The sequence below is a fragment of the Saccostrea echinata genome, unplaced genomic scaffold (assembly GCF_033153115.1).
Source record: "Saccostrea echinata isolate AGI-Se365-2 ecotype Australia unplaced genomic scaffold, CSIRO_AGI_Sech_v1 ptg000014l, whole genome shotgun sequence".
Lineage (NCBI taxonomy): Eukaryota > Metazoa > Mollusca > Bivalvia > Ostreida > Ostreidae > Saccostrea > Saccostrea echinata.
Genome location: NW_026889763.1, coordinates 17,537,997 through 17,562,507, shown reverse-complemented (window position 1 = coordinate 17,562,507; position 24,511 = coordinate 17,537,997). Strand labels below are relative to the sequence as shown.

At 32.8% G+C, this 24,511-nt stretch overlaps 2 protein-coding genes across 2 annotated transcripts in view; both read right to left on the bottom strand.

Moving 5' to 3' along the window:
- LOC133186872 (sulfotransferase 1B1-like) overlaps positions 1–24,511 on the bottom strand; it is a 492,412-nt gene that overhangs the window by 402,735 nt on the left and 65,166 nt on the right. The gene's annotated exons all lie outside the window — the stretch shown is intronic.
- Positions 10,911–12,092, bottom strand: LOC133187315 (uncharacterized). The gene is made up of 2 exons (XM_061322677.1): positions 11,912–12,092; positions 10,911–11,566 (listed from the first exon to the last, which is right to left on the bottom strand). The coding sequence occupies exons 1-2, from the start codon at positions 11,970–11,972 to the stop codon at positions 11,232–11,234; spliced, it is 396 nt and encodes a 131-aa protein (XP_061178661.1). The 5' UTR covers positions 11,973–12,092; the 3' UTR covers positions 10,911–11,231.

Below are 24,511 nucleotides of genomic sequence, written 5' to 3'. Positions count from 1 at the left end.
ACGTCTTGCATTGAATAAAAGTATATATTTATACATTTTTAAGAAGAATAGAATAAAGATACCTTATTTAGAATGTTGCATAGTTTGAATCACCGAGAATGTTTAATGGAAATCATCAAAATGTCTTATCAAAGTAAGTACATGTATAGAAGAAATATCTCTATTGAATTTTATCCATTTTTCTTAGATAAACCTGGATTTGTACATAGCTTCATATCCCCCTCTCCAATACTGATGACAATAGTGTGAATGATTAAATTGTCTGCCAACTCAATTAAATCAGTATCTGAATCTTGTCTGTATAGTCAGTTGTCTTTTTGTCAAAACCCACTGAATCGTTGTCCAGTTCAATTTCATGCCCCCTTTTGAATCTACCGGTGTAAATGTAAATTTCGAGTACTGCTCAAATACCAAGCCAATTTCTTTACTCCTTACAAAAATATAAATAAGTGTAAAGAGAAACTTCAGGCGTAGTGTGTTACAGCATATTCTAGAAGTGGTATAAATCAGAAAACTCCAAGGAACATTTAGAAAATTTAAATTGGCCTAGTTTTCAAAAGTCAATAACCTCTAAACGCACGACTTTTCGACAATTTATACATGTACAACCATTCCTCACGATAAATTAAAAACTAGGCTATTTGATATCATAGACATCGAACTGCTTCTTCAATAAAAATGGAACTCGGAAATTTCGTATCTTGTGATTGAAATTACTTTATTATAAATCACCCTAATTCTAAACACAAGTACTCAGAAGTTGATATTAAAAGGATGCTAGAATTCCTCATTGACAATATTTATGTAGTTTTCGGAGACCAGGTTTTCCAACAAACTATTGGAATATTGATGGGCACTAATTGTGCTCCTTTATTAGCCGACTTTTTCATATTCCTATGAAGCAGAATTTAATGTGGCTTTCAACTCGATATTCAGATACATCGACGACGTTTTATCAATTAAAAATAGTTACTTCCATTAATATTCGACTCGATATATCTCAGTGAACTCGAAATAAAAGACACTATAGTCTGCTGCATCTGTTTCATATACTGATTTTTTACTGACTATACACGGTATGGATCAACTAAAAACTAAATTGTATGACAAAAGAGATGACTTCAGCTTTTTCATCGTCAATTTACCTTATTTATATAGTAATATTCCTCTCACCTGCATATGGTGTTTACGTCTTCCAACTTATTCGATACTCAAGAGTACGATCAAATTTTAATCAAGACAGGCTCCTGGCAGGTAAGTTAATGTTACAGGGAATTCAACAACCTGTTTAAAGTCAGATTTTATCAATTCTATGGTTATTATAATTACCTTGTAAGCAAACACAACCTATCATTGGGTCGTATTACCAGTTGCTAAGTCTTTGTTTTTATATTAAATTTGGCTACGGAATGTTCCGTCTACCTGATCAATACATAGGGCTCACGGCGGGTGTGACCGGTCAACAAGGGATGCTTACTCCTCCTTAGTACCTGTTTCCACCTCTGGAATTTCCAGGGGTCCGTGTTTTATGCCCTGTTCACATATTTGTATTGTTTGTAGATTTTTTGAGATCGATCATTGTTCGTTATCTTCATCTTTTTTTTCATTCAAATTAGAACTAGACACTATGATCAGGGATTATTAGAATTAAAAAAAACCCATACCATTAAGACACGGTATTTTGATATTAATAAAAAATAACATACCACTCAGATACAGTATCGAGGCAATAAAATCTTAATACTACTACTTTTTTGACAAAATTCTTAGCTGACAAGAAAGCAAAAGGCAAAGGTACATGAATAAATTTTAGTTCAAAATATTATTTCGCTTCGTTCAAAAAGTCCCTTTCTTTAATAATTTGCATTTGTTTTCTCGGAAATCTTAGATAGAAAAAGATAGACCTATTGTGATGCAGAAATTCCTGTTTCGTTTTACACACTTCGGGGTAAAGAAGGAAATTATTGTAATTTTCCAGTAAGAGTTCACGCAACATCAACCCTCTCTATCACAGCTCTCATCTGGACTTCCAGTTATGTCTTACATTTCCCCATTCTGTTGAACCTTTCTTTTTCTAAAACCACCCTTCTGAACTCTTATAAAAGTATTTTATTGATTTTGGGACTTGGATTTGGACCCAATTACTTCCGATATTTCAACATATGCAAGTAAAAATTAGTGAACATTGTTTGCTCTTTTCATCAAACAAGTCAACATACAAATTTATGTTGAATATTATGTATATTACATGCATATTTCTCATCTCTTGTACGATGAAATATTTGATGATTGGGGTCTGGCGACGAGTGACGGTATATTGGACGAATCCACACAGATCTGTCTTTAAACATTTTTTTAAAAACACTAACTACTCTTACAGTATTTTTGCTTTCAATATGATTTGGTAAACAACTAGATTACATTAAGATAATGAATTTCCCTTATGGTTTTCATTTCGATATACGGTTTTGTCCTGATTGTCAAAAATAAAACGAAATGCCACACTACAGTTTTTGTCCACGATTCCTACATAACTTGGTTCAAGTGTAGAAAACATCAATATGCAGAATTGGGTTGACGTTGAAGCTCAAAAAGGAAACGTTACAGGTCCAAGGGTAAGTTTTCATATCAGTAGAGCCAAAGTCCTTTGGAAAAAAAATGAAAACTTTTACCATGTGTTTTTGACCTGGAAGCACTTTAACCCCCAGGAATACTATGGGTACTTTGATTCCTCTAAGGTCTTGCTTCAATTATTTCGAGCTTACTCGAGCTAGCGGTCTGACACCGTCTTCTGTCTTGCATGCTGACATGCAGTTCCTACAACTCGAGCTACAACGATCTGACACTGTCTTCTGTCTTGCATGCAGACATGCAGTTCCTCCAACTCAAGTCCTAAAATTTAACAAGTATTAAAATTCTTTTGTTAATGAAATATAATGAAAATAAGTATAACGCTGTACAATTATTTAAACATTTAGAGTTTGGGCAAGCTAAATTCTCCATCAATTTTCTATTTAATCTAATATTACAAAAAATGAACATTGAGAACTCTGAACTATTTAAAGCTACATTTCACTTGTTTTTTCCCTATTCTGCTAGTATGATTATAGTATGAGGTCAATGACCATTCAAAATATTTTGTCTGGAAATATAGCTTTTGTTCATATTTCATATTTTCTTCCTTGTATGCTTCCGATTATATGAAGTAATGCATGAGCTTAAACAAACATAATATTTGAGCAATGAAGCAATCCGTTTCTGTCAACTAAAACCCTGAGTAAACGTCATCCATAAGTAGGAGATTTGAATTATCTATAGATGTGATGTACTTTATCAAGGGCCGAAAAAGGATATGTTTAAATAAAATTTACACTGTAAACAAGGAAATGATTTTAACTGGAGCTCAGTAACCGTTACACTAAGGACAGTGTTTGCTTTTACAATTTTTTTGATTAAAATAATGCAGGTGAAATCAACATATATGTCTTGCTTATTTTTGTGAAGCAGTTTTTAAAAACTTGGGTTTTTTTTTTTTTGGGGGGGGGGGGGGAGTTGGGAGTTGGCAGACTCTTTTTGGTAACATGTTCTAACCTAGTTCCCCATTTTGATGATTTTTATCTTTTCCCCTTTCTCGTCTACACACAGCTCGTCAGGTGACAATGAACATGGCGGCACATAACTTACTTGTCCTCGGCCTGTATTCATATTCGTTTTGGCAGAGTAATGCGACGTTTAAAGATTGTTTTATGCCCCCGTATCGAAGATTCGGGGGTATATAGTTTTTGCCCTGTCCGTCCGTCTGTCTTTCTAGCTGTCTGTCTGTCTGTCTTCAAAACTTTAACCTTGCCCATAACTTTTACTTGGTTGGAGCTACGATTTTCATATTTCACATGTGTATTCCTTGTGACAAGACCTTTCTTCAGGTACCATCATATTTGACCCAGTTTTGCAAAATTTTACCGAACTTTAACCTTGGCCATAATTTTTGAACAATTGGAGCTAGGGCTTTCATACTTCACATGTGTAATCCTTGGTATAAGACCGGTTTGTGCTAGGGCTTTCATGCTTCACATGTGTAATTCTTGTGACAAGCCCTTTGTTTGGATACCAACAACTTTGTTCCTTTGAATTGACCTTAGAGTTTTACCTACTTTTGGAAAACTTTAACCTTGGCCATAATTTTTGAACGGTTGGTGCTAGGGCTTTCATACTATACATTTGTTATCCTTGTGACAAGACCTTTTTTTGGATACCAACAACTTTGACCCTTTGACCTTGACCTTGGAGTTTGATTTACTTTTTGGAAAACTTTGACTTTGGCCATAACATTTCAACGGTTGGTGCTAGGGCTTTCATACTTGACATATGTAATCCTTGTGACAAGACCTTACTTTGGATACCTACAATTGTAATCCATTGACTTTGACTTTGGAGTTTGACCTACTTTTGAAAAACTTTAACCTTGGTCATAACTTTTGAACGACTGGTGTTTCGGCTTTCATATTTCACCTGTGTATGTGTGGTTTTTTTTTTTTTTTTTTTTTTTTTTTGAGAAGGCCTTTTCTTGGCCACCATTAATTTGGACCATATGACCTTGATGTTTGAAATACTTTCGAAAAAAAAATTAACCTTTTCCATATGTATTCAATGGCTGCTGCTAGGGCTTTCATATTTCACAGATATATTCCTCGAGACAAGACCTTACTTTGGGTACCAACATATTTGATTTGCTATTGAGAAAGTTTAATCTTTGCTATAAGTTGCCATACGGGGACATCGGTGTTTCACAAATACATCTTGTTTTTAATGCCAACGTATTCCATTTCAATCTCCAGTGCATTGTACATGTATACCGTTTAGTCTTAGTTTGTTGCATGAGCCCTTGTATGACAGACGTGTGAAATTAAAAAAAAACATTGAGTGACGTCCATTGGAAACAGGGCTTATGATGTGATAAAGCGTTTTCTACAAGAAAAAAAGATACCAAAGTTCAAATCATCTGCTAAAATGCAGTGTATCTGTTTCAACGTTAAGAAAGTGAAAACAGAATTACAGAAATAGTCACTTCTTACACAGATACTGATATCTGTCAGAGCTGGTAAATGTGAGAAACGATAAATATTAACTATCCATACTTTACCTGGAAAAAACGGATTTTTTTATCTTTTACTTCCTGATTCTTATAATTGCAAACCTTTGAATCTAAGTACACGCAAAACGAAGTCAGTGTATTTAACCAGGCCATTAAACCGTAGTATTAAAGGAAGTACATGTAGCATTTCTAATGTACTAGCATGTTGTTAAATGGAATGGTATGACACGTGCTATCCCCAGTAAATATAAAGTTACATAGAGATTAATTTTTCAATAAATAACATTTGAACAAAATAACAGAGATGAAATGTTTTATAATGTTCCTAACCGTTTCTACGATCACAAATCTAGTAAGAATTTATTATGTATTGCAACACGTCATCTTGGGATTTCCGGGGTGCGGTAGGGTTGGAGATTGGGTTACAGGAGACCCACTAAATTTGCGTTTACTTATATTTTACGTTGGTTTGGTTTCTGTAGTCTACTAACAAAACAAGACAATAATTCCTTTACATATTAACATTAGAAATGTCTAAAATTGACTCAAAACTGCAATTCCTGCGCGGAACATTATAAATTAATGTCCTTAACCACCACAAGACTGCAATCCCTGCCCATAACATTATAAATGTCTGTAAGCGAAACAAAACTGCGATTTCTGCGCAGAACATTACAAATGCCTTTTAAAAAACACCTTTATACATAAATTTTTGTATACGTTACACGTTTTGTTTACGCATTTGCATATACATAAGTAACGAAATACCTTGCGTAGATCACATATGATGCAAATGATTAAAATGATTGAAGATATCTGCTGTTGTATTTTCTCCCACATGTAGAAAAAAAACCCACATAATTTAAGAGAGTTTCTCGATTTGACAACAAGGTCTGAAATTAAAATTGCTTCATTTGTTTATGATATCAAAATAATATCAACAGTCTTGTTTAAAATCATTATTCCGTAAGTTCTATGGTCAATACAATGACAAAAACAATCTATCATTAAGTCAAATACTGATTGACGTCTTTCATACTATTTGTTATGCTATTATTTACACAATAAATTGTCTACGGATTCTTCCGTTATTTTCCGATCATGACAAATTTAATAAAGAGCACACGGCGAGTGTGACTGGTCGACAGGAGATGCTCACTCCTCCATGCACCTGATCCCACGTCTGATGTTTTAGAGGTCCGTGTTTGCTCTGCTCTTGATTTGTATTGTTAAGCCCCCGTAATCGAAGATTCAGGGTATATAGTTTTTGCCCTGTCCATCCGTCTGTCTGTCTGTCTGCTTGTCCGCAAAAACTTTAACCTTGCCCATAACTTTTGATTGGTTGGAGCTATGGCTTTCATATTTCACATGTGTATTCCTTGTGACAAGACCTTTCTTTGGATACCATCATATTTGATCTTTTGACCTTGACCTTGGAGTTTGACCCACTTTTGCAGAAAATTTTGAGACTTTAACCTTGGCCATAACTTTTGAAAACTTATAGCTTGGGCTTTTAAACTTCACATGTGTATTTCTTGTGACAAGTCCTTCCTTTGGATACCAACATCTTTGACCCTTTCACCTTAAACTTGGAGTTGGACCTACTGTTGAAAAAACGTTAACCTTGGCCATAACTTTTGAACAATTTGAGCTAGGTCTTTCATACTTCGCATGTGTATTCCTTGTGACAAGACCTTTCTTTACATACCAACAGCTTTGACCTTTTGACCTTGACCTTGGAGTTTGACCTACTTCAATTTTGAAAAATATAACCTTGGCCATCCATAACTTTTGAACAGTTAGTACTAGGGTTTTCATACTTCACATATGCATTCCTTGTGAGAAGACTTTTCTTTAGATACCAACAACTTTGACCCTTTGACCTTGGAGTTTTACCTACTTTTGAAAAACTTTAACCTTGGTCATAATTTTTGAACAGTTGGTGTTAGGGCTTTCATACTTCACATATGCATACCTTCCTTAAGATACCAACAACCCTGACCCTTTGACCTTGAAGTTTGACCTACTTTTGAAAAACTTTAACCTTGGCCATAAGTTTTGAACAGTTGGTGTTATGGCTTTCATACTTCACATGTATATTCCCTGTGACAAGACCTTCCTTTGGATTTCAACAGTTTTGGCATTGACCTTGACCTTGAGGTTTGACTTACTTTTAAAAAAATTTAACATTGGTCATAACATTTGAACGTTTGGTTCTAGGGCTTTCACATTTCACGATGATGTGTAACACTTGTGACAAGAACTTCCCTTGGCACCATTTGACCTTGACCTTGCCGTTTTACTCACATTGAAAAAAACTTTAATCTTCGCCATAACTTTTCAACGGTTTGTACTAGGGCTTTCATATTTCACAGGTATATTCCTCGAGACAAGACCTTCTTTGGGTACCAACATTTTTAATTTCTTGACCTGGAGTTTGACATGCATTTAAGAAACTTAAACCTTAAGCTGCTATACGGTGACATCAGTGTTTCACAAACACATATTGTTTGAATAGGCTTTTGAGCTTGAATACTGTTCGTTATCTTCATATATTTCACGCAAACTTTGAGGATATATTTTGAAAAAAAAAATGGAGCAAAGACCATCTCATAACGAAAAATTGTGTCATAGTATAAGAAAATGATCCTTTTTGCCCCCCTTATTGCGTGTATGCTATTTCATAGCCAAATATTTCAATCTTTGTGAAATTTTTGCAAATTGTGGAGATTTTACATAAGTACGTATACTTTAATATTAGATGAAATATCAAAGAAAATTTTATTATAACTGAGATTTCATGTTTTTCGCACTATTTTTGCTCGCCTTGTTCGCCCTTCTTCTTATCTGGGCAATAAATATTCTCACAGACCGAATGCTATTAGATTTTTAGAATTAATATCAACTCAAAATGACAAAATCCTGAAAAAGTTATGTATGTTTATCCTAAAAATTTATGATGCTGTCTGTCCTCCTTAATATAGCTCTTCCACCTCCTCTTTTTTTTTTTTTTTTTTTTTTTTTTTTTTTTAATTTTATTCATTTTCTGTTATGTTTTTTATGTGTACCTCTGACCAGAATATATTAAATGTATATATGTTATTAATGTATCCATGCACCAATAAATGTTAATGTACCCATGTAGTAATTTTTGATTTTGGTGAATAAATTTAATCTGATGTTGAACCTAACCAATAAATCCATTTTAAACACCCTTGCAAACAATAATCTTTTGAATGCACATAGCTAAAGTATGCACAGAAAATACTACATTTTTTGTTTATACTATATTTACGTCTTCATTAGTAATGACTGAATCAAACTTGAACTTTTTAATCTTAGCTTTTTCTCAAATGCTGTGTAGATGCAGCAACAAAAACACAAAATGGGCTTTAAAGAAGAAAGAAAAAGTGACAATTTATCCAAAAGCACCAAAGAAGATTCCTTTTTTCTAATTTACACACTGTTGTACCCTCTAGATATTGAAGTTTTTAAAAAGCGATGCAGCAACTTTATGTACCGGTATTTATCCATCAAGAAAAATACTTCAGTGATGTTGAAAACGGCAAAATATAAAATATCAGATTGCTTAAAAAAGAAGAAAAAATCAATTACACTGTACATTTATAAACGTGAAGACTAATAATATCTAATAAGTTTTTTTTTTTAATTTGTAACACTCTCATTCTGGATACCTAGCGTATCAGAAAAGGCAAATTCTAATAAAAAAGACAAGACAACCAACATTTCAAATTCTCTTTTCTTAAACTTTGAAATATTTTTGTCTCGTTTGTTTTTGACCTCTAAATCCTTTTTTCCATTTTCCTTTGTCGTTTTTACTTTGTTTTTGGTTTTTAAAGATTGTTTAGGTGTGTTGTTTCTTTCTTTTTTCTTTCTTTTTCTTTTTTTTTTTTTTTTAGTTTTTTTGTTTTTTTGTTTTTTTTTTTTTTTTAGTTTTTTTTTTTTAGTTTTTTTATTAGTTGGGTAGTTTAAGTGCCCTTTTTGTCCCATATTCAAAACAATGTAATATTTTACTGACGCTGACGTTTTTCATACTCATTGTTAGGCCATTATTTACACACTGAATTGTCGACGGATTTTCCCGTTATTTCCCGATCATGACAAGGAGCACACGGGGTGTGTGACCGGTCGGCAGGGATGCTCACTCCTCCATGGCACCTGAGCCCACCTCTGATGTTTGGAGGTCCGTGTTTGCTCTGCTCCATGATTTGTATTGTTAAATGGACTTTTCAGCTTGAATACTGCTCTTTATCTCCATATATTTCAAAATAGGGGGCCAAGCTTGGCCTTAACCAGACCTTGTCCTTACTGGGCGTCACCAAACAAAGAAATTACAAGTTAATTTTATATGATTGGGTATTCAATTAGTACATGACACTATGATCAATTAGAAACAGATCAAGAATTTTTTTTTAGCATTCCTACCTTTAGTCACGTAAATATGACGAATGACTAATACATGTAATTGTAATTTCTTCTCCTACACGGAACATGGCCACGAATGCCTCTCTTCAGAGAGACCATTAAACATGTTGACTTTATCGACAGAAGCGTGAGAGAGGGTTTGTATGTTATTAACCTTTGATCAAAATATTGGATAATTAATACATAAACATTAAGATTAAATCTGTCAAAATTTGTTACAAAGTTAACGCCTTGTGTTTATAAGTACACGAATTTATAATGTAGTTTATTTATTCCCTCTTGTAGGCTTGTTTTTAATGAAAAGAAAAACACATTGCACTTCTGGACTAAACGATTTGTTTTGAATTATACTGAGTACTGATAAAGTTATGGGCTTTATGTTTTTATGATTAGATTCATGCAAGTTTTTTCCCTCCTAATCCCTATATGTTTTATGGATGTAAAATCCTTCAATTTCAATTATCTTATTTAATTGTTTGAATGCATAGATTGACATTTTTCTGATCAGTGTAAATGGATGTACTGCTGGACATTCATTTTTTGCTCCCTGTCCTCGTTCGGCGTCAACTTTCCCTATTCTTTTTCGTCTATACTTCGACTTCTTCATTACATTCGATTGAAATATTTCCACAGCCCTAGAATGATGCTATGGTGAGATAACTCAAAGTTAACAACTCTAACCTTTGATGGACAGATTTATCCATAGTTTACTCATACAGACAATTACCCTGTGCATAGTTATTTCAAGACAAATATGGAATATAAAAATATGATGGATTATAAAAAATTGACAATTCTTTGGACAATGGAATTCAAAGATGGTTGACCTGCCTTGTTTCACAGGCATATCATAATGCCCTGCTAGACAACAAGGTTAATCAGATTTTCATTTTATTTATGCCTTCTCCTCCCCCAATTAATTAACATTAACCAGTTCTATGGATTTAAAATCTACAAGGCTTGATATGAATGCTGATATCAATGAGTAGGATGACACACTTTTAAGATGCATTTAACAGTAACACATAGTTATGCATACTTTTCAACTTGTTTTTTTAATAATTGACACAATCAGCATAGCTCACATCCTGATTAAATTTCTGTTACATGCGGAAAATCTCATATCCCGTTTTGTTTTCAGTTTTTTTTAAATAGTTTAAATCGGGACCTAATTTTGACCGAGAACTACTTCAAGGTCAAACATACTTTTTTTCATGCAGTGCAGTGTGAAAATTGGTGAAATTTCATAATGATCACAAAGTTCAATTCTATTGCTGGGTATGAGTGTTTGTTTTAAATATTTCAATTTAAATGTCTAGCATATGAATTCTCAAAATTTATGACAAAAAAAAAAAAACCATCAAGACACACAAAAAAGAAATAAATAATTTAATGATGAAATCGTATGAATATAAATGTATGATAAAAAAAAGAATAAAGAAAAGCTGCATTGTCAAACTTGACATCAATCATTAGTTATTGTTCGCCAGCAAACATAGCTAATGAGGGTAAATGATAAATACAATGATGTATGGATTTCGTGTTCTTCAGTTTGGAATTTAACATGACACCATTCCCCTTTGCTCCTATACTGGTACCGGAGTAGAATTCAAAGGATACTTGGGTGCTTTGTATTCCGGAATTCTTTAGATTTCCCCATACTCTAATTAATTTTGTAAATTTGCTCTACAAATCACGACGTAACTCCAGACAGTTGATCTGTTTTCAGATTAGTAGAACTCTGGTTTGCATTGATAGTTGTAGAGAGACCTGCAGATGGCGCTGTTGTGGAACTACTTTTTGCTTGGGTATTTGTGATGTCATCACTTTTCGTGTTGTTCGCCTCGAGACTTTGGAGAGTAATATTTCCGGAAACAGGTATTTCGGGGTTTCCTGTCTGGTCCGTTGTCGAGTTATCGGCTGATTTAACTTCTGTGTTATGAACTCTGTATTTATCGGTCATCAACAAGAAATTTTGCATAGGTGATATATAATCGCTCCTTATTCTTCGAAGTGGTGAGGTTTTACCTGAAAATATTAATTATGATCACATGTAACAACTACATTAAAAATATAAAATCATTTTGACATAATCAGTGATATATATTTTTTTCTTTTTGTTTGTATCATCTGATGTACGTGTGTCTAAATTGAGTTAATTTAGATGTTGGCAATAGTGGACATATTTGTGCTAATTCAAATAGACATTTAGCTGCAGGCAAAACATTAATTACACTTCAGTGTGTATAGCAGTTTCCCTGAATGCATGAAAGAAAAGTTACAATGATATGTTTTATCTGTACAAGTAAATTGTTTAGGATAGAATAAGTACAAGTAAATCGTTTAAGATAGAATAAGAAACAAGTCGCTTACCTGTTTGAGAAAAGGTGAAAATGACCACAAGGACGATGCATGTTATTTTGTAGTACGCCATGTTATAATTATCCCCGCACAAAATAGAAATGTCTTTTAATGGAAATCGTACCGCTGATTAACGTTAATTAATGTATGTTGACAATTGTCTGAACTCGCTGTGCAGTAGACTTTTATATATATACCAGTGCCGCCACGCAAATTTTGAAGGGCGTTCCTCCGGCTTTACAGTGATGTATTCAAAACAGACTTCATTTCATTTCACACATGACGTATGAGGTCGGACCAATTTTAATGAATTATCATTTTCTATAAACGTTACAGGGCAGAAAAAGTGTCAAGTCTATTACCATATTTGTACTTCGAATCTTATCTTCTAGCGAAATATGGAAAAGTAGGGATTTGATTGGACATTTTTGAAAACAAAAATATGAAATGTGTCAAGCAATTTTATTTTTTTGATTAACGTCTTGAATGATTTTGAGAATATTCTGAAATTCATTTCCATGTTGTCATGTAAGTGTCATGACCTATGTAAATGGAATTGCAGGTGTCTAAAAAGAACAAACCATCTCCCTCCCACTCCAGTCCTATCTTCTAACAGGGAGTCATTCCCTGTTCTCTTTCTATCGATAATTTTAAGATCAATTTAAAATGAATGTGAATATCTGATTACAATATATTTTTTTTTTATTTTGTTTTAAAATTGGTTTGAATAACAAAATCTGTCTTGAAACATGATGTACCAATAATCAAATATTGTTACCTGTGATTTGAAAGAACACACGCACACAAATTAACAATGAAGCAAAATTGCATTAAGAATTTTTGTCTACAAAAAACGATCACCCACTTCATAAAGTTCCTTTTCAAAAAAAATGAAATTTGTCAAATCACGTTTTAATTATGCTTTTAATATTCTAGACAATAAGACTGGATTTGAATGCTGGATTCAAACTTCATCAAAATCTACATTGAGGATTTAGTAAATGTTCCACCAAGTTTCAGTGTATTTAAAACCCTATCTTTATTCTAACAAAAATATTAACTACTATCAAAGAGAAACTTAAGATGTATTGTCCTACTACACGTCCAAAATGTGGTGTAAATATTGATTCTCAAAACCTCCAAAAACTTTTTAAAAATTTGAAAAAAACAATTTCCGACCTAAAATTGAGGCATAAAAACATGAAATTTCAATTTCTTTATACAATCATTCCTCACGAAAAAATTATAGATCTGGCTTTCTCACAAGAAAGAAAACAGCTTCTTCAATAAAAATGGAACTCAGAAATTTATACATCTTGTGATAAGTCATTTACAAAATTATTTTGTTAAAATCATTCTCTACATAAGAATTATCAAGTTGACATTAAATCACCAGTTGCCAAATATCTAGGTCTTCCAACAATATATTTAAATTCCCATGACAAAAATTGTGATCCTTTGGTTTGAACATATTTTATTGTAGTTTTTAATTACAAAGGGATTGGGCACAAGTTCTAAAATCTTATTAAGCCCTCTCCCTGTGATCCTTTATTAGCCAAACCTGGTTTGTATTCTTATGAAGCAGAATGTTTTCAAAAAAAAATTACATGTACATAGGTGCTATGGTCTTTAATTCGACATTTAATTATATACATTAACAATATTCCTTTTTATTCACATGTTAACTCGATATATGAAAGCGGAATAAAAGACACTGCGGAGTCTGCCACACCTGTTTCATATCTAGATGTTTTGGTGTATATACGAGATGTTAATAGCAAATTAACGTAGATATACGTAGATGTTAATGGCAAATTAACAACTAAAATGTATAGCAAACGGGTTGACTTTAGCTTCTCCATCTTCAACTTTTTCCTACATGTATTTCCATCTTCAACTTTTTCTTACATGTATTTATATAATAGTATTTCTATTGTTGAATATATATGGTGTCTATGTCACCCAACTGATTTAGTACGCAGCATTTCGCAATTTCTATGATTATACTTATGTACCTTGTTTGCAAATACAATAAAAAAGGTGACGATAACGAAACAGTGATCGATCTCAAAAAATCTACAAGCAATACAAATCCGTGGACAGGGCATAAATCTGTGACCGTGTAGATTTGGACGGTACTTAGGAATTCGTCTGGAACAGCATCCGTTGTTTGCAGAACGAACGGGGTGAGGGAACGTTGGCGTAAGGGGGTACGAGGTATAGGTAGAGGCGCTGTGTGGCCGTGAGGTAAAACAAAGTATAGGTGTGCCGTATTCCCGAAGGTCCACCAATATGCAATTCCAGAGATAAAACAAATGATGAAGGATTCCGTATTTATTAGATGAGTCTCAACGATGGCAACAGTTTACATGAATCAACAAACAGACATATTATAAATGATCGAGTCGGATCTGGCCGAAGTGGCCCCGGACTCAGAGTCCTGACGAGTCGGACGTGGCCGAGACTGGCCTTCGTATATTCCAGACTAAAGATTGAAATTATACATGACTATTTATAAGAATGTACATAATGAGTAAATAGATGACAGGTGTTGCCATTAAGTGAAATGAGTAAAAGATTCTCGGGTATGGATATACATAATGACTCTTTGATGTTTGGAAATGAATAACAGATAATTACACAATGTTGTTATAAGAGATTAGCAGTTCTTGAGACATAGCACTCTGTCTCTTTGTTATAACAGATCAAAAGTCCAAAAAGTGTCAATGGTCAATTAAACAATTGGATTCGAAAAATATCGTAAGAGAAATAAAATATGACAAAAATTAGAAATTGAAAATTAAAGTCCAAAATAAAGTTTTTTTTCTGGCACAGTGAATTTTCCATTGTGATAAATCACTGACCCCCGGAAATTCCAGAGGTGGGATCAGATTCTTAGGAGTAAGCATCCCCTGTCGAGAGGTCACACCCGCCGTGAGCCCAATGTATTGATCAAGTAGAAGAAACCTATCGTTGACAAATAAGTTGATTATGTAATCAAGGGGATCAACAACCACGTTTAAAGAAAAAAAATTCGCAAATTCTATGATCATGTGATCATAATGACTTTAATTACAAATACAATCAGTCGTTAGGTCGAATGTTGACTGACGTCTTTCATATAAATTGTTAGGGCGTTATTTTCACACTGAATTATATTACCTACGGATTTTCCCGTCTACGCGATCATGACAAGGAGCGCGCACGGCGCGTGCGACTGATCAGAAGGGGATGTGTACTCCTCTTAGGTACCTGATCCTAACTATAGAATTTATTAGATTGATAACTGTTCGTGAACTTCAATATTTTTTCTAAAAAGTTAAGTAAAAGCATATTTTTTTTATAAAAAAAGAAAATCGTTGCTTAATTAATTAGTACTTTATCTGAAATATAAATCAGAGACAAAAGTTAATAATCTCTTCAAAATCCCTAATGTTTGATACAATAATAATATATGTCTTCTGGTAATAGGTATGAAAAAGTTTATTGTTTGAAAGAGAGGAATTCATTTCATATCTATCTGAAACAGAGAAATTTGAGGTACGAGGGTCGTTCAATAAATAATGCCATAGGGCATCTAAAAGTAAGAAAAGTACGTAATACATATTCTAAACATTTATAATCCCTCAAAGCATTCCCTGTTATCATTTACACATGTCTCAAGTCTTTGTAACCATGATCAGAAAACCTCAGCATATCCATCTTCCGGAATGTCCCAAAGACACTGATGAATATCACTTCCCATGACATATCTAATATTGTACAATCTTCCTTTGATTATTTTCATGCATTTTTAGAATACAAAGATCTCACAATGGCTGATATCTAGCGAATATGGGGGATGGCAAACCTCTGTAAACTTTCTTTTCTTCAGAATGTCTTTTATTTCTGAGTGCTTAGTTGCAGCAGCGTTGCTGGGTGCAAAAAAATTACCCTTGGGGTGGTATTTGGACTTCCTTTGCAGGAAATCTGTTTATCTTTCCTTAGTGCAATTTGAACATATAAGTTACCATTGATGGTCCTTCCATTGGGTGTATCTACATGTTTAACTGGACCTCTTGAAAATAACGACAACTAATAAAACATGCTTGGAGCCCTTGTTTCTCTTTACAATGATAAGAATGACAGTTTTTTCTTTGATTCCACATTTTATATTGCTCTTCATCTTTGGCTATAAAAAGTGCACCCATGCTTCGTCATCCATCACGCAAATTCAACAAATCTTCTATTTTGTTAAAATATTTTTTAAAGTAGACCGTTGGCACATTTAATGCGTATTTTTCTCTTAGGTAATTTTAAGAAAATAAGGCACATATCTGATAGAAATGTTATCATATTCATTTCCGTTGTCAGAATTCTATAAAATGTTATTACGATGAAATGTTTAGTGTTCTAGCAATGTCCTTGTATATAAATCTGACATTTTCAGAGATCATGTTGCACATTCAATCGATAATTTATGGTGTCCCTACAAATTTTAATCGACCAGTTTGACTTTTATATTTTAACTCTCTCCTTTTTTACTTTTCAATTTCTGAATCAATCTGAAAACTATACAACGTTAAAGAGTTCTTCGACGATTTATGTAAAGAAGCACAGTTTTCACATACGCTCTCATTTTCAACTTCTTGGCAGAGATCATTTTAAACAGTTTTCAGATCAGTGTAGTGACCGTGCATACTTTAAAAGTGAATTTCTCTGGAAAAATTATGGGGTTTTCTGTGATGTGTTAATTTAACGTTTCAACTATGAAAAAATAAAATTATATAGATCTACATTTACTATGATATACTGTTTGTTGCATTATTTATTGAAGGACCCTCGTAATCTATCGTAAATATATTATTTTCTGGAATTTAACCAACTTATTCCAAGATAAATATTGTGGTTTGAAGAAAACATGACACGTTAACAATAGTTTGCTTTGCATTTAGATTTCCCTCAACTTCTACACTATGACTATTTGATTCTGATTTTCTGTATCGTAAATATGATTGTCTGATTTGTTGCAAAGAATATGTGGAGATAACGAACAGTATTCGAGCTCAGAAGTCCATTAAACATTACAAAATAGGAGCAGAGCAAACACGGACCTCTTCGACATCAGAGGTGGGATCAGGTACCATGAAGGAGTGAGCATCCCTGCCGCCGGTCACACCCGCCGTGTGCTCCTTGTCATGATTAAGAAATAACGGAAAATTCCGTCGACAATTCTGTTTGTAAATAATGGCCTAACAACTAGTATGAAAAAAGTCAGTCAGCATTTGACTTAATGGAACATTGTATTTGCTGACAAGGTCATTATATCGACCATAGGAAATGATGACTTTAAACGAGACAGCTGATATTCTTGTTTCATCAACTTGTTTGTCAATACCTTACCTTGTTTTAGAAATTGTTCATACGTGGAGCATGCTTTGGCGTATCGAATCAACTGAGATATATAAACCCCGTATGCAGGTGATAAGTGCATATTGCTGCATAAATAAGGGAAGTTGACGATTGAAAAATTAAAGGCATGTTTTTTATGTCCTATTCGAGAATTTTCCACTCATATAGAGACGTCACCATATACCGGTGAAGAGCTTCAAATTTAGACCTTTACTCGGCACTCATGGCTATTGAGCAGTGAGGTTCTTTATCGTGCCAACGCCTACCGTGACACGGGATCTCGGTTTTTAAGGTCTCATCCGAAAGACCCTGTCTTTCACATTTAATGCCGGGCGCTTGGTGAAGGAACGATCACTACCTATGTTTACCTCTTAGGTTTGACGCGGCGCGGCAAACTGGAATCAAACTTGGGCCTACCGATCACGAAGCGAACGCCCTACCACTAGGCTACAGTGACAGGCGTGTATTGTAAATAATGTTAATATTGTTTAATATTTAAGTTAGTGTTGTAATTTTGATTTCTGATTTTTTTCACAGCATGTTGAACGAGTTTTTTGTTCAAAGTATAAAAATACGGGCAAGTTTATTGCTTAATTTGTTCTAAGGTCTTATCCTTGGATGTTATATAATAATTTCAAGTATTTTGAAAAGAAGCATTTACAAAGTGATTGACATATTTCCGAACTTTGTAAATATTAGTTTTTATTTCATGTAATTCACAGGTAAGATGGGTCAGTGTTCCTCCAACACTTCCATTGATTCGGACTTGTCGAAATTGCAGAATACTTCGACAGATGGGGGGGGGGGGGGGTAATGAAAAAAGAATTTCTTAGAAATTGTAAGTAAAGAATTATGTATTATGTATTTGAGCATGTTGTCATGTATATCGATAATTGTATACATTTTTTGAATTTAAGTACGGTGAGTGATGAATACATGCAAATAGTTAGTGTTTTTTTTTTCACTAAGAAGGAAAATCCAGAATGATAATATTATAATAGTATGAAGAATACATTATCTTGTCAATGTTTAAAAAAGGAGATATTTTTGTAGAATAATAATGAATTATCAACATATGAAAAATAAGTTTATCTAGTATCAACAGCAATTCATCAAGAGAGAAAAAAATCTAAAAGTTTCAAAAGTACTCTGTCACTGTCATATGCATGAAGAACATGTATTTCCTAGTATTTGTATCTTTTTAAAATATCCTTAAGCTATACATTATACATAGTGCAAGAAATTTTTTTATATTTATTAAACCATGTCTTAAGCAAACTTTTTTTCCATCTAAATATATCTGCAATATAATAAATGAATGAAAGTAGATGACATTTAAAATTTAAAAAAAAAAAATATTTCGATTAATCATGATGTGTTGATTTTTTTTCAGAAATAAAATTATAAATTTATATGTTGAGAAATTCATTATCAAAATATCTTCACAAGAATGCGTAATAATTACATTAATATACTAACATTTCAATGGGAATGTCACCTATGGAATATAAAATAGTTTTTCAAAATGTATATCTTTACATTTTTATTTAGAGCATCTAAAACTTTTAGCACATTTTATGCGAATACTACTTTTGTCAGTCAATTAGCATATTGTTGTTATATTTTCTGAGATTTGTGTTTTTCGGCGATTATGACAGACAAATGAACGGTTATTTTGGTTTTCAGGTCTTCCTGACCTCAAGATCATGAAGCAAATTTAGAATTTGTATGGATATTAAAGCTGTAGAAAATCGACAGAGAACTGTCATAACAAATTTACGTTGACAGATTTACACTATTGTGTTGCAACACCTTGAATTAAAATATAAAATGCTGATAAACTGACAATTTTAAGTACCCTTATCTTGCAGTTTCCTACTTGTGTTAGATTAACTAAAGAATATATCATTCATCATTAATGTAATTACACTACTACTATTACTAAAGCAATGAATACTAGATATTATCTTCTTATGATAATTAATACCGACAAAGCATGTCTAGAAATATGAAACATAGTGGCCATAGGATTGTAAGCTCCATGTATTTAACCAGCTTCTATAAAGCTTGATGTGTGGAAATATTTGTTTAGAGAAATGTTGTATGTGAACTTTTTGTTCTAGATCATGAAAAACCAAAACGTTAACCCGAAAATTTAAATGATTGATTGATGTATGCTGTTTTACGTCCTATTCGAGAATCTTCCACTCATATAGAGTCAGTATATACCGGTGAAGGGTTTCAAATTTTGACCTTTACTCGGCACTCAGGGTAATTGAGCAGTGAGGGATCTTTATCGTGCCGACGCCTGCAGTGACACGGGGCCTCGGTTTTTAAGGTCTCATCCGAAGGACCCGCAACTTTCACTTCAAAGTGCCCAGCGCATGGCGAAAGAACAGTTGCTACCCATTTTTTATCGACTTAGGTCAGTCGCAGCCGAGATTCGAACTCACGACCTCCCGATCACGGAGCGAGTGTTCTACCGACTGAGCTACCGTGAACGATAAAATTTAAATGAACGACACCAAAGTCTGCCACATCTGTTTCATATCTGGATGTTTGATTGACTATAGACGTTAAAGCCAAACTAACTACTAAACTATATATCAAACCTGATGACTGCAACTTTTCCATCGTTAACTTTCCCTTTTAATGTAATAATATTACACGATCACCTGCATATTATGGTGTTTATATCTCTCAACAAATTCGGTACACAAGAGCATATTCTGTGTACGATCAATTTTTAAACCGGTTCAGGCTACTATCAAATAAGTTGAATGTTGCAGGGTTTTCTACTATTTCGGTTAAAGTCAGCATTTCGCAAAATCTATGGTCCTTATAATGGCATTATTTGCAAATACAATCTATCCTTGGATCATAATTTGGCTGACATGTTTCGTTTTAATTATTAAGCCATTGTTGACTACACATTACTACGTTTACCTTACAGAGGTACAGAGTGCTCACGGAGGTAGAGACCAGTCAACAGAGGATGCTTACTCATCCTAGGCACCCGATCCTGTTGTAGAGGTCTGTGGTTTTGCCGTGTTTGCATTTCATATTGTTTATTGGATTTATTGAGATTAATCACATTTCGTTTCCTACACTCTCTACACTAAAGTAGTTTAAAGAAATCAAAGGTCACCAATGTAGCAAAAAACGACAAAAACAAAAGTAAAAAACAACAACAACAACAAAACAAAAACAAACAAACAAAAACAAAACAAAAATGGAAAATTGATTTGTGTCGTTAAAAATATAGAGGTGCAAATACTTAAACATTGCATTAGAAATAAAAAAAAAAATCTTTAATTTTTTTTTTTAAAGATGTCGTGTAATTAGAAAATTATTTAAAAAGAAAATAATTCTAAATATGACCACTGTTCCTTTATGAAGCCGATTGACGTAACAATTGACAATGTCTTATTTTCATGGGGAGACTACGAAATGTTTATACGCCAGTCGTTGTGAAGATCATTGTTGTTTCGTCATAAGACAGTATTTGAATATACGGACATATTCAAAATAAACTACATATTTCTTTCTACATATCTCATTATTTACGCATTAAATATTGTTTCGTTTTCAAGAATCAAGTAATATGATGACCTAGCATCATTTTAGATAACAAAAGGTAGATAAGGGCTTGAGTATTCATAAAACGATATACGGATCTTCTATGTATGGTTTAAACCAGTAAACATAAAAAATTGAATTTCTTATTTGTATTTTTTCATATACATTATAAACATGAGATTTTTAAGTGTCAACTATAGCCCCTTTTCTCAAAAAAAATTTACTACTACGAAAAAAGACAGCTCTGTTATTTCTTTGCATTACAAAGATATAAAAATAGTTACTTTCATTTACAGTATTAATCACAATATTTTCTAATGTAATACAAATATAGGATTTTTTGTAACCTACTACATTATATACTTTTGAATGGAATTCTTTCTCTGAGATGTTTTGTAAAAAGATCCACAGTGCCTCGTCTTCTTTATAGAAAGGAGACTTATTTATGCATTATCTACTTACCAGTTCATTTGTATTTAAATCAAATATCATATATACCAGTACCATTTAACACTTTATTTTGTCATGTTGTATTTGATTTTTGTTATTGTTTTTCTAATGAAGCTGGTCTAGTTATATATTCCTGTAAGGTCTTTTTAGTCAGTTCACATAGCGAGTCAATCACAACAGCTGGTCTTAGTGCACTGTTGAATGGTATCAAATATTGACAGATGAATAAACTTGATTTACGTACATGTATACAATAAATTTCACCAGCAAATTAATGATATTACAGTTCTGTACATAGGGGAACATGAACTTGAGCAGCTGTTAATAATGATATAATTTAGAACAAATCTACCTGATGGCAAGAAAAATTAAAAATTCATCGTCATATTATTTGACACGTGGCTTCATCATTTAGTTTAACGACCATTTTTGTGTCACCTGAGTCGCTTTGATGACCTATTGCTATCAGTTCCCTTCCGTCGTTGTCCGTCGTCCGTAAATTTCAAAACATTTTCAGCTTTTTGAAATAGCTCAATCAATTTCATGTTGATATCTATGAACGGAGCACAAAAATATGAATTCCATGGTTGGTGTCTGTAGATTGGGAATAGAACCATCAAATCAATGCAACCTTCAAAATTCCTTCTGCTAGGGTGCATATATTGAAAATACACCTCACTCATATCTGTTTCTCCTCACATATAAACATGTAAATCAAATGAAATATCATATATACCACTGTACATCTATTCATATTTGGATATATTACTAGAAAGGCGTTAATGGTAAACTAACAACAAAACTTTATGATAAATGTGATGAAATCTACTTTTCTATCGTCATCTTCCCTTATTTATATAGCAATATACCATTATCACCTGCATATGGAGTTTATGCCTCCCAGTTGATTCGATAATTTGATCATTAAGTGGAATGTTGAATGACGTTTTTCATACAAATTGTAATATAGGCCATTATTTTCAAACTGAATTGTCTTCAGATTTTTCCGTTTTCCCGATCATGACAAGGAGCACACGGTGGTTGTAACCGGTCGACAGGAGATGCTTACTCCTCCATAATTCCTGATCCCACCTCTGATCTTTTTTTTTTTTTTTTTTTTTTTTTTTTTTTTTTTTTTTTTGCTCTGCTCTAACTTTGTATTGTTTTAAAGGACTTTTGGGATTGATTATTGTCCGTTATCTTCATATTTTATTTCATAGACAGCTAGAAGAGAATCAAGTCCAAGTGAATGGATATTACAAGTGCACGCATAGAAACCTTTTTTTCTTTTTCTTTTTTTAAACTTTTGGCATGAAAAGTTAACATGATTGCAGTAAGCTATATACACCCCTTTATCAAATTGTGAAATTTGAGCCCAAAACGCCGAAGTCCCAGAGTGTGACCGAGTTCATTATATATTTAAGAAATTTTTTTTCTCCCTTAATCATCTGTAGGTGAAAATTAAGAAAGAATCCTCATTTTGTCATTAAATTCATTTCTCCTGACTAAGAGATTTAGTTTGAGGTGAGACCTATCGGGCGGGCGCACGCTGGGTGTGCCCCCTAAATTCTGCCTCTGCTATAGCCCTTTTCTAATTAAAAAGGTTAAGACTTGACCTGTCCGACTCATGGGAAGCGGATATTGTTCAAGTGAACATCAAGATTTGAAAGTTGTTTTTTGTACTTTACGTATATTATATAATAAATGCTTGAAGGGCAGTTTTATTAACATTTATTACTAGTTAAATACGTTACCTTATATATTTTTTGCTCGTTTCCCTGGTTTTATTGTTCAAAAACTTGTTACTAGATGCAGAACAATAAAATTAAATGCTGAAGGTATAATTACCAAAATAGATGTCGAGCTTAGATTTTATAAGTTAATTAAGCCTGCCGTATAATTTTATTGCACAGACAAAACTAATTCCTTATATTGTGGAGAATTCACACTGTATACCAAATAACTGTGTTAAAATAAACTGCTCTTCTTAAAAATTCAAAAACTCTATCTTAATTAGTACATGTTGCAGAGTCCCAGTGATATATAACTTCACTTAACTATATTTTCCTTTGATTTTCAATATGAGTAACTTTTCTCAATCACAACACTCATGCATGTAAAATGAAAAAAATGAACAGTGCTCAATCTCAGAAATATGTATTATTTCATATATATTATAAATATAACAAAGATATAATAAATTCATTGACAATGTCAAAACCATATGATTTGTTATTAATTTACCTTTACTTATTAAAGTTTGTATCATTTAATTATTTTCATGATATTAATGTAAAAATAAATGTCTTACAATTAAGTATGGCTTATCAGTAGCATGTTGGTGCAGCTAGTACACATGTTCTTGGTCAATTCTTTAACTTTAAGATAAATCTATGTCTGATTAAGACTCTATGTTTGATTAAGACTCATGCCACACCATTCACCTTGTATTCTGGTGTAAACCATTGCTCAAACTGTTTAAACCGTTTATAATGGTAAGAGTGCATAAATGAAACAAATTTGAAAATTCATGCATCAAGCAAGAAAAGTAAGGGCTAGGGAAAATGTTCTAAAGTGTCACAATTGTTTTACAAACAATATAACCTAGTCACTTATCTACATATACAAGAAATGAAAAGGTGAGGAACGAACAGTGATCGACTATACAAATTTGTGGAAAATATATATACAAATATAAAGATATTTCTACCAACAAGTCATAGAGCATGCATATAAGCATGTATGTTAATTAATACAATGGGATTCTATGAATTTTTTAAAAAGATTATCACAACAAACAATATCACGTGTTTTGCTAAAACACATATAGTTTTATTCCTCGCCGGTAAAGAATGACCTTTATTATAAATTAAATTCAGAATTATGATGAAGAAAATGCATAGACTCATTCAGATGTTAAAATAAGACAAGCTGTCTGGAGGAGCAAAACAGGTTATAATTTCCATATTGTCGGTCTGTATGACATCTTTTCTGTCGACCAGTTTCAATATAAGCCTAGATTGTTCTAAATATATATCTAAGAAGTGCATAATTTTGCATGAATTCTAATATTCATATATTAAACTTATATAATGGTAGTAAACAATTAGAAATAAGCAAAGTTTTCCAAAAAAGAAATAAATTTAGAACCGTATTTTCAAGACTTTCGATTAATCATCATTTTAATTGATA